The 16,712-nt window shown below is 33.1% G+C and overlaps 1 protein-coding gene across 1 annotated transcript; it reads right to left on the reverse strand.

Moving 5' to 3' along the window:
* Positions 1–12,715: 12,715 nt before the first annotated feature.
* Positions 12,716–14,396, reverse strand: LOC122581251 (protein CANDIDATE G-PROTEIN COUPLED RECEPTOR 7-like). The gene has a single exon (XM_043753439.1). It carries the CDS (start codon positions 14,295–14,297, stop codon positions 12,966–12,968), a length of 1,332 nt encoding a protein of 443 aa, XP_043609374.1. The 5' UTR covers positions 14,298–14,396; the 3' UTR covers positions 12,716–12,965.
* Between the last annotated feature and the right edge of the window lie 2,316 nt (positions 14,397–16,712).

Raw genomic sequence — 16,712 nt, forward strand, 5'->3', positions numbered from 1 at the left:
TAATAATATATTTGGATAATAATTATTAAAATTTTTAATTTATAGTTTATCTACATAATGACATAAACAAGAGTCAATTTGATGAAATCGAACGATTTGATTGGTTAATAAATCATTAGTTCAACTGTCTTATATTATATTAAGATTAAGATAGTCTACCGGATCGGGCAGTTCTATCCGGGCCCGCCGATACAGTAGTCACTCAATGGCTATATATGCTCCAATGCACAAATCTACCAATATATATATATATATATATAACAAGGTCATAAATTCATTCCTAAACAAATAGGAACTCTTAGATGAATTCCATCTTTGATTTAGAACTATTAGATCAAATTTAATTATCGTTAATTAATGACAATAATAATACTTTTACTTTATATATTTTGTCAAAATATACCCTTTTTAATTATGTTAACATACCATAAATAATAACATCATAATAAAAATAATAATTTTATAAAAAGATTACTTCGGGAGTCATAGTCTCATAGATCGATCGATTAGTAACATAATGAAGTAATATATATTCATAATTAAATAATTAAGGTGTACATTGGTAGATATCATAAATAATTATGCCAACGTATAGTGTTTTCTTTATCTACTAACCAATCAACCCGGATTCAATCCGAGAAGTTATAACTATATTTCGTTATACATACAAAATAATATTTGTTATAAGAGGCAAACATTTATCTTAACATTATCAAACATTGAATTCAATAATGAACAAATTATCATAACTATAAATTTAGGTGTTGACATATGCATATTAATTTCAAAATAAATTTTTACTTGGAGATAAATATATGAAATATCCTTTATTTTAATTTATAAATATTTTGTCAATTCTTAAATGGAAATTTTAAACTATGATGACTAAATAAAATAATGCTAAATTAGAATAATTATATTTATGTAATATAACATCATCTTTAATTATGTAAAATATAGGGAAGAATTACAATATGACACATAAGATTTTTTCTTCTGGAAACAATCTTTTTTTATTAATAATAGAGATTATGTCAAGGTATACATGTTTAATTAAGTGCTAGAGGTGTCTAGCATGTAATGATATAGTCTAATAAATTATTAGGAGTGGAATCCGTTAGGTATATCATCCTATTATCGATTACCCCTTATGATATATCACTTTCTATAACCTTTTAGTCTATCACTCCCATCAGCTACCTCTTATTAGTATCCTTATATCTTATATGAATAGTTCACTAACTCAGATTAGAGAATTTTTCTTAACTTTATTTTAAAAATTTTTATAGATCGAATTAATTAAAAAAAAAGAGATGAAAAAGGTGAAAAAAATAAAAAAGACAAGTTACCTTTCTCTTCTTAAGGACCTTCTATCTTGATCACTTCACTATATATATATATAGGTTGAGTATTGTAAAACAAGTATTAAAGTAAAACAAATAGGACAAGATCTTGACCCTTAGATCATTGTTAAATTGATGCACGAAGATTCACGAAGCAATTAATGTCCGACGATTTTTATGATGCATAGTGATTTTCAGTAAAGAGAGACCTATTGTTTTATTTGTTTTACTTTAATACTTGTTTTATTTTACCCAAAACCTATATATATATATATAGGATAAAATGGTCTTAACTATTTTATGTAGAAATAAGGACCATTAAAGATTTAACTTTTAATTCGAGCCTTTAGTCAAAATGATAATGTTATTTTTTACTTTTATTGGTCAATTATAACATTCGCCTTTATACTTTGAATATTTAGACCAAAGTTTTAACTATATTTTATTTTTTTAAAATGTAAAATATAATCTTTGCTACGTGTAATGATCTTTTGACATTTGCATAAAGAGAATTTTTTGATAGTGATCTTTGTACTATTGGTCCCCTATAACTAACAACAAACTTTTTCAAGGCCAATTAGAGAGAGAACAAGCTAAACGTAAATCCAAACAGACTTCTACACCAACTTTGTTTTCTATTTTTGTTCTTCGTTTTCAATTTAGATCAAATGTTATGATATACATTAATGCATCTTAAATAATCACTTCTTAACTTATTACATCAATATATGTGAATATTAGGTGAGATTCAAGATGATCTAACTTAAGATAGTTTACCTAACTTAAAGCTTACTCAGTTTACAACTAAAGACTATAACATTCTTTTACATATTTGTTATCAACAAATCTAATCAATTACACTAGGACTTTAACATGTATATCGTACTAAACAAGTTTGATATATAAAATTTTTTGAATAGTGATATCATCATGATTAAACTTATCTTATCCACTATGCTATAAACATGTTATTATTAAAGCTTAATACATGTATCTCACGTATTACGTGGGAAAATAATCTAAAGGTTCATTCTATTTTCATAAATTTTTATTAATATGAGTAGTATCAAACTATCAAACTTTGGAGCTTATTGCTTGTTAGGCCAACTCGTTGCTTGCCGTCATTTATATATGTTTTTAATGCTATTTTAAGCTTGAGGGAGAAGATGTTAATCTTAAAGCAGCAATCAAAGAAACTAAATTCGAGAAGAAGCACGGGTTTTGGGTATACCCAACGGGAAACCTGAAACCTGACTTTTTGAACAGAGTTCAGATCCGGCTAGGTCTGCCGATTGGGTACGGGGATGGTTTTAATGTTTTTGCAAGTTCGGGTATGAAGATGGTTTTCAAATGAAAACCCGCAAACCTGAGATGTATAGCCAAAACCTGTCCCGAATCCATATATCGGCCCATATATAATCTTTATCTTTATCTTTACTTCTTTATAAAACAAACCACCTCTCCCCGTTTAAAATTTTTAATCTTTAAAACCCCAAAATACCCTTAACTTTTAACATATTCTCAACTCACAAGCTCCATCTACCCAAAAGACCATTTAGATATTTTACAACTCCTATCTACCTAAACTGTATATTTTTTTTATTCACTAATTAAATATTTCCACCTGGTGTATATAATATCATTAATAAACTATTTACAACCGACATTACTTAACTTTTAAGATGCATGACTACACTACCTCCGTTTATATCAATTATATTTACATTAATAATTATATCGTTACAGCTACCGCCCCTGCCACCTCTGCTGCAATGCGTGGATACCCTTCTCATATTAGCTAATGAGTACTCAGGGACGGCACTACAATGGGGGCAGTATGGGCAACTGCCCCATTCCAATTTTGGTACAATGTAATTTTTTAGAGATATATTTGTAGTTTTGTTCCTAAATAAATAAACAGAAAATACATTATACATACAAATGTCATCATCGTCGCCATAAGCCTCTTCTTTGAAAGTATGCTACTTATGTTGGAAGCATTAGTTTTGACATAAAATCTTCTATTGATAAAGTAAAAATCTCCAGTTATTTTGATTTTTAACGAAGTTGAAGAAAGTGTTTTATTTGTTTGGGTAATTGTATCATACATTGATAAATAGTATAGTTGTATGTGAAAATGTTATTTTATTTTCAAGTTATTATATAATAGTAATCATAATAGTCGGGTCAAAATTTATGTAGAGGCTAAATTGTAAATAATTGATTTCGATGTACTTATTTATGTTGTTTAATATAACGTAACTCCTCCATTATCACATGCTCTAAAATTGCAAAGACCAATGTTCAAGTTAAAGATAGATGTTCTCATAACTGGCACCTAGACGAAATTATTTTAAGGGTCCATTTTTTCTAATTCTCCGGTGAGAGTTAACTTTTGTTTAAAAAAATTTTTCCACTTAAAGATGACTCTAATAAATATAATAAAAGACTTTTAAATTTGTCCCTTCACAAAAAAATTTCTGGCTCCATACCTGTGAGTACTCGTAATATTTAGTCATGAGTTCTCGTTACCATCTATACTTAATGGTAGTATTTGATCTAAATGTTGGTTCTTCATCCACATGTGTCGATGATGTAAGAAAATAAATGTACATGTAGAAAAGAGAACCTAGAGAGATGACATGCTAAATATATTTGTAAATATGAAACAGATTTAGAAAAACACACTTTCTTACCATCACTACGACCTTCTCTTTTATCTCATAAGTCATAATCCATCATCTATAAAAAAATTCATTGTTTACTTGAGATGAAAACCCTTTCAACTTTTACGAAATTAGAAATGGAAAATGAAAACATTTTCGAGAACTACAACATACGAGTATATGACTATGAAATAATTTTCCTTTATTTGATAAATGTCAAAAGGAAAGAAGAATGCTTGAAAGGGATGGATTTTAAAAAACGATATATAAGCTAGGGCGTATTTAGTTGAAGAAAAACATCTATGTTTTTCTTTTTTGTTTTTTAAGAAAATATGGAAAACAAAAACACGATTAAATCATAGTTTTCTTAATTTTTCAAAAAAACAGAAAATACTGTTTTCAACTTTTTTTAATGAAAAATTAAAAAACATTTTTTGTTATTATTTCCACTTTTTATTTTCCAAGTCTTAAAAACCTCAAATAATATTAACACGGCCTCTACGCCCCCATTCCTACCCCGACCACCCCTCATCCTTGTCCCCGTCAAACCCCGGCCTTGTCTAAGTCCCAACCTCTCACTTAACCAAATATATTAAATTAAACATGTTTTTTAATATGAAAAATGAAAATACATTTTTTAGTTTTGAACTAGTTTTTAAGATTGTTATTTATTTTTTAATATGTAAAACTCTTTTATTTTCTAAAAAATTAGAATACAAAACTTAGAAAACATTTTTCAGAACACGTGGTTTTCAAGTTTCGGTTATCCCCGATGTTGACAATATTTTTATGCCATTTAATTTTTTAAGATAACTGTAGCTTCATGCATGGAAATCCAAGAGTATAATAAAAAGATCAATTAATATGTCTTGTCCTTCAAGAAAACTTGAATCTATTTAAATAATTATTAAGGGCAAAACTAAGAACGGATCCAATTATTAGGTTTTTGGAAATCAATATTAATCTAATAATATTAATAATAATCAATATTAATCTATTTAAATAATTATGGCTTGTTCTAGGTTTGCATTGAATAAACTACTTGTTGCTTCCACCACATCATTTGTTCCATTCCGTGCAGCAGCAACGGCAACTAACAATCGTCGTGGTCTTTCTACTTCCGTCCGCGGTAATTACATAGGGAGATTTTGGCATTGCGTATTCCAAATGAGATTTTCGTTTTCAAAACTCCGGTTTAAAAAAATATATCATTACTTAGTTTTTTCAAAACTTTGTTTTCTCTCTTTACAATACTGTTGTTACTATTTCTGAAAAATACAATTAGTTGATTAAAACGAGTATATATAGTTAACAGAATTAATTGTTAGAATGTTAATGGTATTTATTTTTTCAGATATATATGATGAACCTATGTTAGGCCTGATGTTACGTAAAGTACCTCATACATTGTTGTATACAACCAAGTTGATTCCTGGTCAAGAAGAAGTATGTCCTAACCTATTATCGCTGATGAGAAACGATGCAAAGCTTAAGTTTTCCCTACATGTCCCTGGAAACGAGACGATCAGCTATTTGAAGGGGAGCAGGATAGGCATACGTCTAGATTTGGGACTGGATATGCGCCAGCGCCACAGTGATAGTTTTGATGATCAGATGGTGGAAACCAAAATTCAGAGTGACGTGTTTTTCATCAAAGGCTACGTGCAGAAATCCGACATTCGTAACTACTACTATGCCAGGATTGATATACCATATATGACAACCAATGTAGCGGTGACCAACTCTATCCAAACAGAGATTAAAGATGGAATTATGAATGTAACCCTTCCAATGCCAATCATACGAGGACTAATTTGACTCGAGCTGACTCAAGAGTAAACTACTAGTAGAAGTCGCTGTATTCCTTTTTTGAGATCGTATTACCTATCAAATTAGATATGATCAAGTTATATCGATCTTATTCCTTTTTCGAAATCATAATAGTTATATCTTCTCCTTTCTCTTTGTTTGCTTACTATTTGCTATTCTATGATCTAAGTTACTTATTTCAGTTTTAATGCATAGCCTACTTTAGTAAATCTATCTATCTTTCTATATATAAATAACTACATAACCCAACTATATACAACTCCCAATGCTGATCTGAACCTATGTGAATATTGAGACAAAGAAAACAATGTCATTAAGTTTAACATCTGAGTAAAAAAATATGGCTCCAGGCCGGGTAATTAAACAGGGGAAACCTCCAGTAATACTCATGTAAGGCATAGTGGGCGTCTATTCGTTCAGCCAAGATACTAAACTGATCTGCCTTCAAGAGCATACACAATCCAATTACCCGAACCAGCCTGAATAATCTTTAGACAAAGAGATGGGAAAATGTATGCAATTTGATCTTAAGTAATCTCGGACACTATAAAGTAAGCAATCCATTCAGATCCCATTTTATGAATATCTCAATAGTTACATAAGTACACACTAACACACAGTACTCAGAGCCAAAATTACAAACTTGCACCACAGTAGGTATTTATCATATAAAATTTATCAATTTTTTTTTCCAAATTTTGTGGCACAGAATCACTGTAGATGATATAATTACAAGTAAAGAAGACAATAAACAAGATCTAAATAGACTATCAAGAGAAGGGGTCACAAATGGGACACATACAGGGACGACATTAGGCATAGCAAAAATGTCCTTTCTTGTAGTGTAACCGGGAAGACACATTTGAGGCAACCCCTTTCCATCAACTACCTGTCATTAATCAAGTTTTAAATTTTTAATGACTGGCAAACGCACGGATTGGGTCATCCATGCTCCTGATTCCAGACACGAGTATATGCACTAACTAAACGTAATGATCCAGGTGGTGACAACGAGATAACAAACAAACTATTATTCAAATGGATGCAACAAATTACATTAAGGGTGATGGAATGGCAAATTAAATGCAACGAAAACCAAAGTGTATATTTAAAAGATCTTAGACCATCAAAAGTTCCTAATTCAACCATAGTTTCCACAACAGGTTTTCAAAAACTAACAGATTTTCTCATAATTAGCAGTAAACAAAAGCTGATATACAGAAGTTAACTTGCTTGTAATTTGCCAGCTGCCTTTCTATAATCAGTCAATCCATCATCAAACGAGATTTACCTGGAAAGCTGGTGGTCCTTTCTTCTTTTCCTTCTTCTTCCCCTTCTCCTTTTCCGAGTAAGGAAAAGAGAGATTAATATCACCACTGTCTATGATTCTTCCAGTCACCTGGTCAGGATCATAACTGATGAACTGTGGCAGGTCTATTACCTGCACAATTTGGTAATCTTCTGGTTTCTCTGTTGTCCTAATTACAGCTACTTCATCTTCAACAACAAAGACCATCAGGTGTCCTTTGCATCGGTTTTTTTCAGACACATACACAGTAATTTGCATACCTTTTTTATCAAACTTGATCTTGAATTTGTCTTCATTACCATATGGATCCAAGTCTGACTCTAGAAGTATCTCCTTAGATCTCCTAATAAAGTCAAAAATAGTGATACCTGATACATAAAAAGATACATAAAAAAGGTGTGAGGTTTATGACGAACAAAAATATTATATAAGCCCGGTGGAACTCTTGATGGGCGGGCAGGGTAGGTCTGCAAGCCTCTTAAATATTTGAGCTTACAATTTAAATTTTTTTGCATTTACGAGTACGAATTCCTTTTTTTTTTTTTTGTCTTCTAGAAATAAAAAGCAAGGGCAATTTGAGGGAATAGGAAAACATTCTAGTGAAATATTCAGTAATGAATATTCATCAATTTTTTTCATGATTTAGCCATTATATTCAAGTAGCTAATTAAAGTGATGCCACCATGGTCCTGATGACAAACCCGGAATGAACGAGAACCAAAAGTGACCAGAAAAAGTGAACCGGGGACTGACCCATGTTTCACTATGTAGGGTTTAGTCCGGTGTAGAGGTCGGCTAGATTAATCAATGATAGGCCCGAAGCTGGAACCAATTTTGCATAAATGCTTTCCCTGATTCATCTTATCTTAAGCACGGTTGATCTCGGGATTTAACCTTAAGAACCAGGATTTTTGGTCCAAGATCAGTCAAGGCTAAGAGATAATCACAGGGCTAAAGATGTTTGAGCATATGATCTGCACATTCTCCTCACCGCTAACATAATGGAGTTTGAATTACTAGACCAAAACAATACTTGTATACACCAGCTAATTTTTAAAAGTTATGTAAACCAAGAACAACATGAAAACTAAGCCCCTGGACCGGACATGATGTAATTTTTTTAGCTACGTATGTATTTATGTGGTGTATAAATATGTACATACTAGCATATTATCCGCTCAATGCAGCGAGATTAAATATTTTTGGATGTTGTTTGGTTCGTTGCAGACTTGCAAAACGGGTATAAGAGTATTGAACATAATGTGAATCAAGAAAAACATGAAAGCCTAGCTAGTATGAGTAGTCGTTGTCTAAACTGGATCTTGCTACATCCCAAATGAATAGGAATCTCAATGGAAAACTTCAAATTCCCAATTACTTGGTTTAATGTCCTTCACTGATTACCTCAGTGGTTGGACACCTGGACTTCTGTCCAAGAGGTCAGAGGTTCGATACTCTCAGCCTGTGATTGCCCGCCAGGATTCTGTCCTGGCTTTCGTGGAGCTTTTACCGGGTGGGGAGGGCGGGGGGGGGGGGGGGGGAGGGGATTGGGTAGGTCCACGGCATCCAGTCCGGATACCCGTGATCCGGCCCTTGTTGTTCTAAAAAAATAATTAAAAAAATAGTAATAATAACATTTTTGAAAATAACATTAAAATTAATTACAACTTACAACAGACCTATAAGGGGTTCAATGGAATTAGCATGAAGCGATGCACGATACAGACCTGGATATCAATACGAAAAAGTTAATAAATTAAGAGTGCTAAGCATATCCGTCTTACTTTCATTTGGCCTACAAAGGGTGTTTGACTTATAGCTTACTTTATGTCTTATTCGGTTATTTGGGTTGGGTTTATCATTGATAAGCTGGCTCATCACAGGCTTAAAATTGACAAAAATGATGAGTCCAAAAAGATAAACCACAAAAAGCAATCTTATAAAAAAATTAAGTCAAAATATGGGGGTATCAAATAAACCAACCCAAAACTAATGGAAGACCACATATGTGAATTCCTTTTCTTTTTAAATAAACCAAATGAAAATAAGTCAATAAGCCCTACAAATAAGCTAAACCCATACAACCCCCAAAAAAGAATGAAATATTTTGGTGAAAACTAAAAATTAACCATCCAAACTTGGGTACAGTGACATCCTGCGGGATAACTTTATCCAATATGCATTCAGCAATTCAATTAAGCAGGAAGGATCTTCTTTTTTCCAATATGTATTCAGCACTTCAGCTATTTGTCTCATGGAGAGCGACCCAAATACATCTGAGTATATCATATTAACAATCAAATTAATACTTAAATATATTAAGACTCAAAAAAAATTACTAGAAGAAAAATCCAAACCTATCACACTTGAAGCCTTGGCAACAGGTAAAGTTACTGGATTCATCATGATATCTTCTATTTTATCCGATAACTTAGTAACCAATTCTGTAACCAATATTATTAGTTTTATAATGTAATAAAATCAGGCAAAAAGAAATTACTCCTTCGCATGAAACAAAAGAAGGAAAAAAAAAAACCTTTCGACAATGGCGTAAATAATCTCAAGAAACCTTTCCACATAATTGAGTTCTCATCGACACAGGGACGGCTGTTTATCGTTGAGAAATAACGGTTACTACCAACACAGGGACGCCTCCATATTGTTGAGTAGTACAAAGAAGTTGATTTAGGGGTAAATTGTTGAGATTTTCTTACTGATAATAGAAGAATGTCTTTTACAGATTTCGACATTTTATTAATTAACGTCATTCTTAATTATATTCTTTTTATACAGATACCAAAAACTAACAGATATATAGATACAGAAAAATCAACCTATATAAGGGTAACTATTTTCTTTTCCTACAAGCCATCCACAGTCCGTACCAAAACTCCCTCTCTTTTTTCTTTTCTTTTTTTGGGTAGACGGAACCCAATCTAATTTGGCCCATCAATGAAATTTCGTTGCATTTAGCATTTACAGAGGTTTACAAGAAAAAAAAAAATCTAAGAGGGAACACAATGTAAAAATCAATAAAACAAAAATAACAAAATATATAAATTAAACTATAAATATAAAAACTACAAATATAAAAACTGAACAATAAATTGAAGTATTTAGTTCTAAATATTGTGAAGTATTATGCTTTTATCATAATATTTGATGTACGTGTAACTTCAAAATAACATATATTTGTTTTTAATTGTGTCATATTACATACTTATTCTATGGATCCAAAATATAGAAAATCCGAAACTTATAATCTTTCACATGTAATTTTGATAAAACATGGGTTATAGGGATCGACACGACTAACCTATTTATTAACTGAGTTGAGTTTGGAATCAATTTTTGATATCTAAATGAGCCGGGTTTGAGTTAAGGTATTTGTAATTGTAACGATAAAGACGTAATAGAATGTTATACATATGAAGTCGTTGTAAGTTGTTAATTTTGCAATTCCATGTATTAAATATTTGTTCCAACTTCCTTACCTCCATGTATTATATATTTGGTTAACATATTAAGCCGTTATAAGTTGTTAATTTTGAAAAATATGTTTACTGTGAAAGAAATAGAATGTTTTGTTAAACACAAACTGCATGAGGACTAAACTATGAAAAACTTGTATTTTTTATATCAAAAGCTCACCCCTAAGAAAAAAACAACTAATTTATACACGTTAATGACAACTCTAAAAATAAAAAGATCGAATTGTCTTGCCCTTCAAGAAAACTTGAATCTATCAACGCAAAACAAACAATGGATCCAATTGTTAGGTTCATGGAAATCATTATTAATCTAACAATAGTAAACCATTAGGTTAATAGCTCAATAGGAAGGGAGTCTTTCCATAAGGATTTGGGTTTGAAGAGACTCACGTTCAAGTCTTAGAGTGCAATTAATAAACTACATAACCCAACTATTTACAACTCCCAAGCCTGATCCGAACCTACTCGAATCAGCTATCCCGGACCAACCTATGTGAATTTTGCAACAAAGAAAACAATGCCATTAAGTTTAACATCCGAGTAAAAAAAGATGGCTCAACGTCCCCAGGTAATCAAACAGGGGAAACCTCCTGAAATACTCATGTAAAGCATAGTGGGCGTCTATTCGTTCAGTCAAGATAATATTTTCATGTTTCAGATCCTAGTCATGTATTTATAACTAGCATGGAATTGTCTGGATAACTAAGGGTGGTTACAAAGGTTCACTATGTTCTTTTTGAAAACGCTAATGTGATCTTATTAAAAGACCAAATGGGTCTACAAATTACAAAAGCTAGGTACAAGTCTTTGAGAAAGAGAAGGGTCAAGAGGCCATTTCAACATGTCCCCCATTAGGTCCACCGAAGATAGAAGTGAGATCAGAGATCCATTTTTCCCAATTCAGTTAATAAGTTTGAGCTGTATTGAATCAATGGGAGGGAGATTCTTTGGGTACTAACAAAGACATCTTCATCTTAAGACTTTTTTGATCTAAGTCTTATATGAATGCACGGAGTTTCGTCACTTCCAAGCATTCCATAACACCACGAGAAGCAAACCATGAAAGGCCTTTTCCCTTCTTTTCCCATTAATGTGAGCCGCGTTTCCACGTGTAATGTCTTCAATGGAGATGGAAGTAGCAGGCGCATTCAAGTTCCGCAAAGCCCAAATTTTACGCCATATTGGGGAGCTTTTTGCACATAAATGTAAGACGCGGTCAGTGTCTCCACTAGACCAGTTGCAGAGCACAAGATAGAGTCCACAGTCACCCCACCATTACAAAGATTAAGCGAGGCTGGATAACATTCTGAGAAGCCCTCTAAGCAAAGACATTAACTTGTCGGGAACCAACATGTTCCAGAGAAGACGACTGCCCCAACCTGCATCAGATATTCAGATAGCAGCCCAGAAGTGTTGGGAATCAATGGCATCCATTTATCTGCAAAAAGACCTAAAGCTGCTTTGGTTTGTGGAATTTTGAGGGATTTCATGGGATTTTGAATTGAATTTCATGAAACCCCATGTTTGGTTTACAAAAGCTAGGAAATTATAATTTCATGGGAATCCTTAAAAATCCCATGCACGAGGGATTTAACAAATCCTCCCAAGTCCTAACCCCGTAGGATGTTGAAAATATTAAGACCAAGGATTTTCATTGCCAATTTAGAAAAACAACAATTGATTTACTCATCTCTGCTAACCCTAATTGAATTTCCTTTCATCCCTACCAGGTCAATTGTTGCAATGTACTACTGTCCTCCATTACTCCACCCATTACATCCCTATATTTCTAATCGTCAACCATTCATTGTTTCTATCAGAACTAGCGTCGGTAAATTGTTGAAATATCATCAAACTTCTTAAATAAATGACATCTGCTAATCAAAAAGTCGAAACGTAGTTCAGTCCATCCAAATGTTGAGTTTGTACGTTAGGAAACTAAGAAAATCTTGGCCCAAAAAGATGTTTCTATATCAAACATTCAGCACAATACTAAACTGAACTATTTTCAAGAGCATACAAACAACCCAAACCAGCCTGAGCAATCTGGACAAACAGAGGGTAAAACACACGGCGTTTTATCTTAAGTAATCTCGGACACTATAATTACGCAATTTATTCAGATCCCATTTCATGATATCTCAATAGTTACATAACTACACATTACTCGGAACCAAAATTACAAACTTGCACCACAGTAGCTATTTATCATATAAAATTCATCAATATAGATCTTTTCAAAACTTTTGTTGCACATAATTACTATAGATGATACTTACAAGTAAAGAGTACGATGAACAAGATCTAAAATAGTTTGAAACAAACCTCACAATTCAAATTCATCTTCATACTTCAAAATCTCGACAGCAGCTTCCTCTTCTTCATCATCAATCGCAAAGTAAGGGTTATGAGCCTTTGGCCTAAAATTATATCCCGTAAACACATAAAACGCCAATGTAGCCATTTCAGCCGCCAACACACTCGTCCACGCATACTTATAAGACGTAATCGTCTCCAACACATAAACCGCCACCCTTGTGAAATATATATAACATATCACGACAACATAGTACTGCCTAAACAACGTCAACTTCATCAAATTCACAGCCGCCTTCCCATCAGTCATCGCAGCTTCCCTCAAATTCTTAATAGACCAAATAATCGGAAACAAAACCGCACAACAACAAACTATATCCACCAACAAAAACACTTGCCTCCACGTATACGAGTCCTCCCCAAATGGACCCGTCTCATCAATCACCACTTGTGCAACGTTCGCAACAACTTGTAACGGAATAACTATCATCAAAACCTTCTTTTCCCTATCTTGTAAATACGGTTTCAAAAACGACCAACCCGTCCCAATCAAAACAATCAAAGTAAACAATGTAATCCCTTTCAAGAAACTAAATATATAAAACAAAACATCCCAACCATGAGCCGTCCCGGTTTTCTTAATATATGATTTATCCTCGGTTTCACACAACAAGTTCAATCCTTTTAGTATCAATACAGCCAACATAAAAACATGAATCCGAAAAACCGACGATTTCCTAATGTAAAGAACATAAACCCATATTCCACATAGCAACACATACATCAAAAAAAACAAGAAATATATAAGGGGTAAATTTGTTTTACCAGCAGACAAATAATCACGGCGGTAATTATTTTTCACATCAAGATTATACATAACAGAAACAACATCAACAGAAACTTTAAATTTACCATTTTCACAGTTAGCGAAAACGAGGGTAAATTGATTAGCATCAGTAATATTGAAAACGACGTCGTATGAAGGGGTAGTTGTAGTGGGTTTAAGATGGTTAAAAGTGAAAATTGTTTTTACAGCGGTTGAATCAAGTGGGCAAGAAATTTGATTGGATTGAAGTTGTTGGATGACGTTGACAATTGAGTCACGGGTACAGAGGAAAAACCCGATTCGGGAAAGGTCGGGTTCGGGTGGGGAGAATTGGATATGGGTTAAGTTGAGGTGGAGACGGCCGGTATGGGTGAACCCGAATTCGGAAATGGGGATTGTGGAGCGGGTGTCGGATTGGATATGGGTTGAGTGGATTTCGGAGGTGGTTAGTGGGATTAGGAAGAGAAGGAGGAGGAGCGAGATGAGGATCTGGAGGGGGGATTTGATTGGGGGCATTTTTTGAGATGAAAATAATTGGGGTTTCAGGGGATGGGGGGCATGGAAATATAAATGAGAAGGTGAAACAAGAAAATTGGGGGAAACAAGAAAAATGGATGTTGTAAACGACGACCTCAAAGACTGACTTTTTCTATACTCCAACCACAACGATCTAAAAAGGAATTTGGAACTAAAAATACGAGTAATATTCCTAAGTTAGAAAGTATCTAGTTAACTAATTACTTTGAATTAAAAACGAGCATGGTTCATGTTTAATGCGGTGGCAAATTGGTGATGATTGTGGTTTTATGGCGTCAACGGATGGTGACGATGGTGACGGCATCAATAGGTATAGGTAAAGGTATTTGATTTAAGGAAGTTAGTATAGATATTTTATATTATAATAGACTGATGGTGTTATTTTAATATTAAGGGTCGATGATGATTAATTTATTAAAAGTATTTTGGTCAATTCGTATGTCTCATTTTTTCTAAAGTTTCAATATGAACTTATAACTTTTATATAGTAATATAGTAGTATAGATACGTTCATACAAACTATTGTTATACTCGGTCATTGGCTGCGGATAACAATAGAACATAGACTTAAATGCGATTCATTAATTTTAACACGTCAACTTTTATTATACTGGACAAAAAAATACGCATAGTTGAATAATGGGTGATGACTTGTACACCAACGGTTTTTGACCGTACACACCAAATGTGCTTTAAAGTGTTATACAGTACAATATTATATAACATTTTTGGTGATGTGTGGTCAAAATCTAGTGGTGTATCAATCACTTCCCTTAAATAATAGAACGTAAATCTTAAAACACAAAATTTTGTTGGCGAAATAAAAAACTTCAAACTATCTTATGAGATAAATAAGAGGTTAAAAACTTAAATGGTTTTAAATTTAATGCACCATGAATTTTCAAAAATAATACTTTAGTGATAAAAATAAAATAAATTCTTCAAAGATTTAGTGTTTAAAGTGGATACAGTAAAACATTACATCCTAAAAGTAATGATATATGAATATAAGTTTAAAATTAAAAACTCAAAAAAGACGAGCTAAGATATGTACAACTAGGTAGCTCGAGTTGTCCAATGGGCGGCATCGGCTTTTGAAAATATCTGCGTTATCAAATTGAAAGAACTCAACTCGACTCGACCCATTTTTTTTTATTACGAGTCGACTTTATTTTACCAATCCATACTTAGAAAAATTTTAGACAAAATAAGGTGAAAAACCCGAAATGTTCAAATTCAAAATCTAACAAATTAGAACACCTTAATATGTTATAATAAACATATCCTATAAGTTTCAGACCTTGAAAACATCGGATGAAGCTCGGAAAAATTTTGCTCGAAAACAGAGAAACTGTGGCAGCAAGCACGGCCGACCGTGCTTTGCGTCCGTGCTCTCAGAAACTGAACACCAAGAGGAAATACTGCAGACGCTGAGCACGGTCAGCCGTGTCTGCGTCTGTACTCTTACTGCACACACCAAACATCAAATTTGACTATTAACTCAATTTGCAACCTTTTCTAAACTCAAACACAAGTTCCATCACACATCAAATCTGATTTCAAACCTTCACATGACATAATTTACAACATAAATCAAGTGGCCATTTGATCATACATCATTTACCCAAGTTAACGTTTATACAAAATAACCATACTTTTTTTTAATCAAAAGCGCAAACCATGACCATAATTTGCAGAAATTTACTAAGAAACAAGACTACCAAAAAAAATCAAGAGCATCATGAGCCATATGAGGTAGGATATCTAAGTGTCTAAACAAAAGATCCATTCTTTCAAGAATGGACAATACCTCCCAGTCTTCTAATCAACCTTTCTTCTACTAACTTCAAATCACCAATACTAGTTCCTACTTCCGGAACCACCTATAAAAAGGGAATCAACTAATACATAAGCGAATGCTTAGTGAATATACTTGCATACATTTATGAACACGAAGGAGGGCAACGCACAAAGGACTATTATATGTAACCTATGACACCGTCGTGCCATACTTACATATTCACCTTTGTACTTTAACGCTATACATGGATCCATATAAGCCAAACAACATAATCAATATCACATATCGGGATTCTTAGGTCCCGGAGGTTCTTAGGCCTCATACACAAGGGGTTCTTAGGCCCCACTAATCACATATCAGGATTCTTATGTCCCGGAGGTTCTTAGGCCTCATAAACAATGCCCCACATGGGCTTAACGCCGAACCAATTACCATGCTTGGAACATTCACATCTCATGGTAATTGGCCCAACGTATACATAAAGGTATGCAAGAATACTCACCTCCTTCTTGACTCGAATCAACAACTCAAAATAACCGCAAATGCACAAATTCAAGCTTTCAGCCTATCATCATATCATAGTATGCATATAA

This window comes from Erigeron canadensis, chromosome 1, assembly GCF_010389155.1.
Source record: "Erigeron canadensis isolate Cc75 chromosome 1, C_canadensis_v1, whole genome shotgun sequence".
Taxonomy (NCBI): Eukaryota; Viridiplantae; Streptophyta; class Magnoliopsida; order Asterales; family Asteraceae; genus Erigeron; species Erigeron canadensis.

What these genes read in the sequence shown, in the direction of transcription:
- LOC122581251 (XM_043753439.1), bottom strand. Translation starts at nt 14,297, where the DNA reads ATGCCCCCAATCAAATCCCCCCTCCAGATCCTCATCTCGCTCCTCCTC.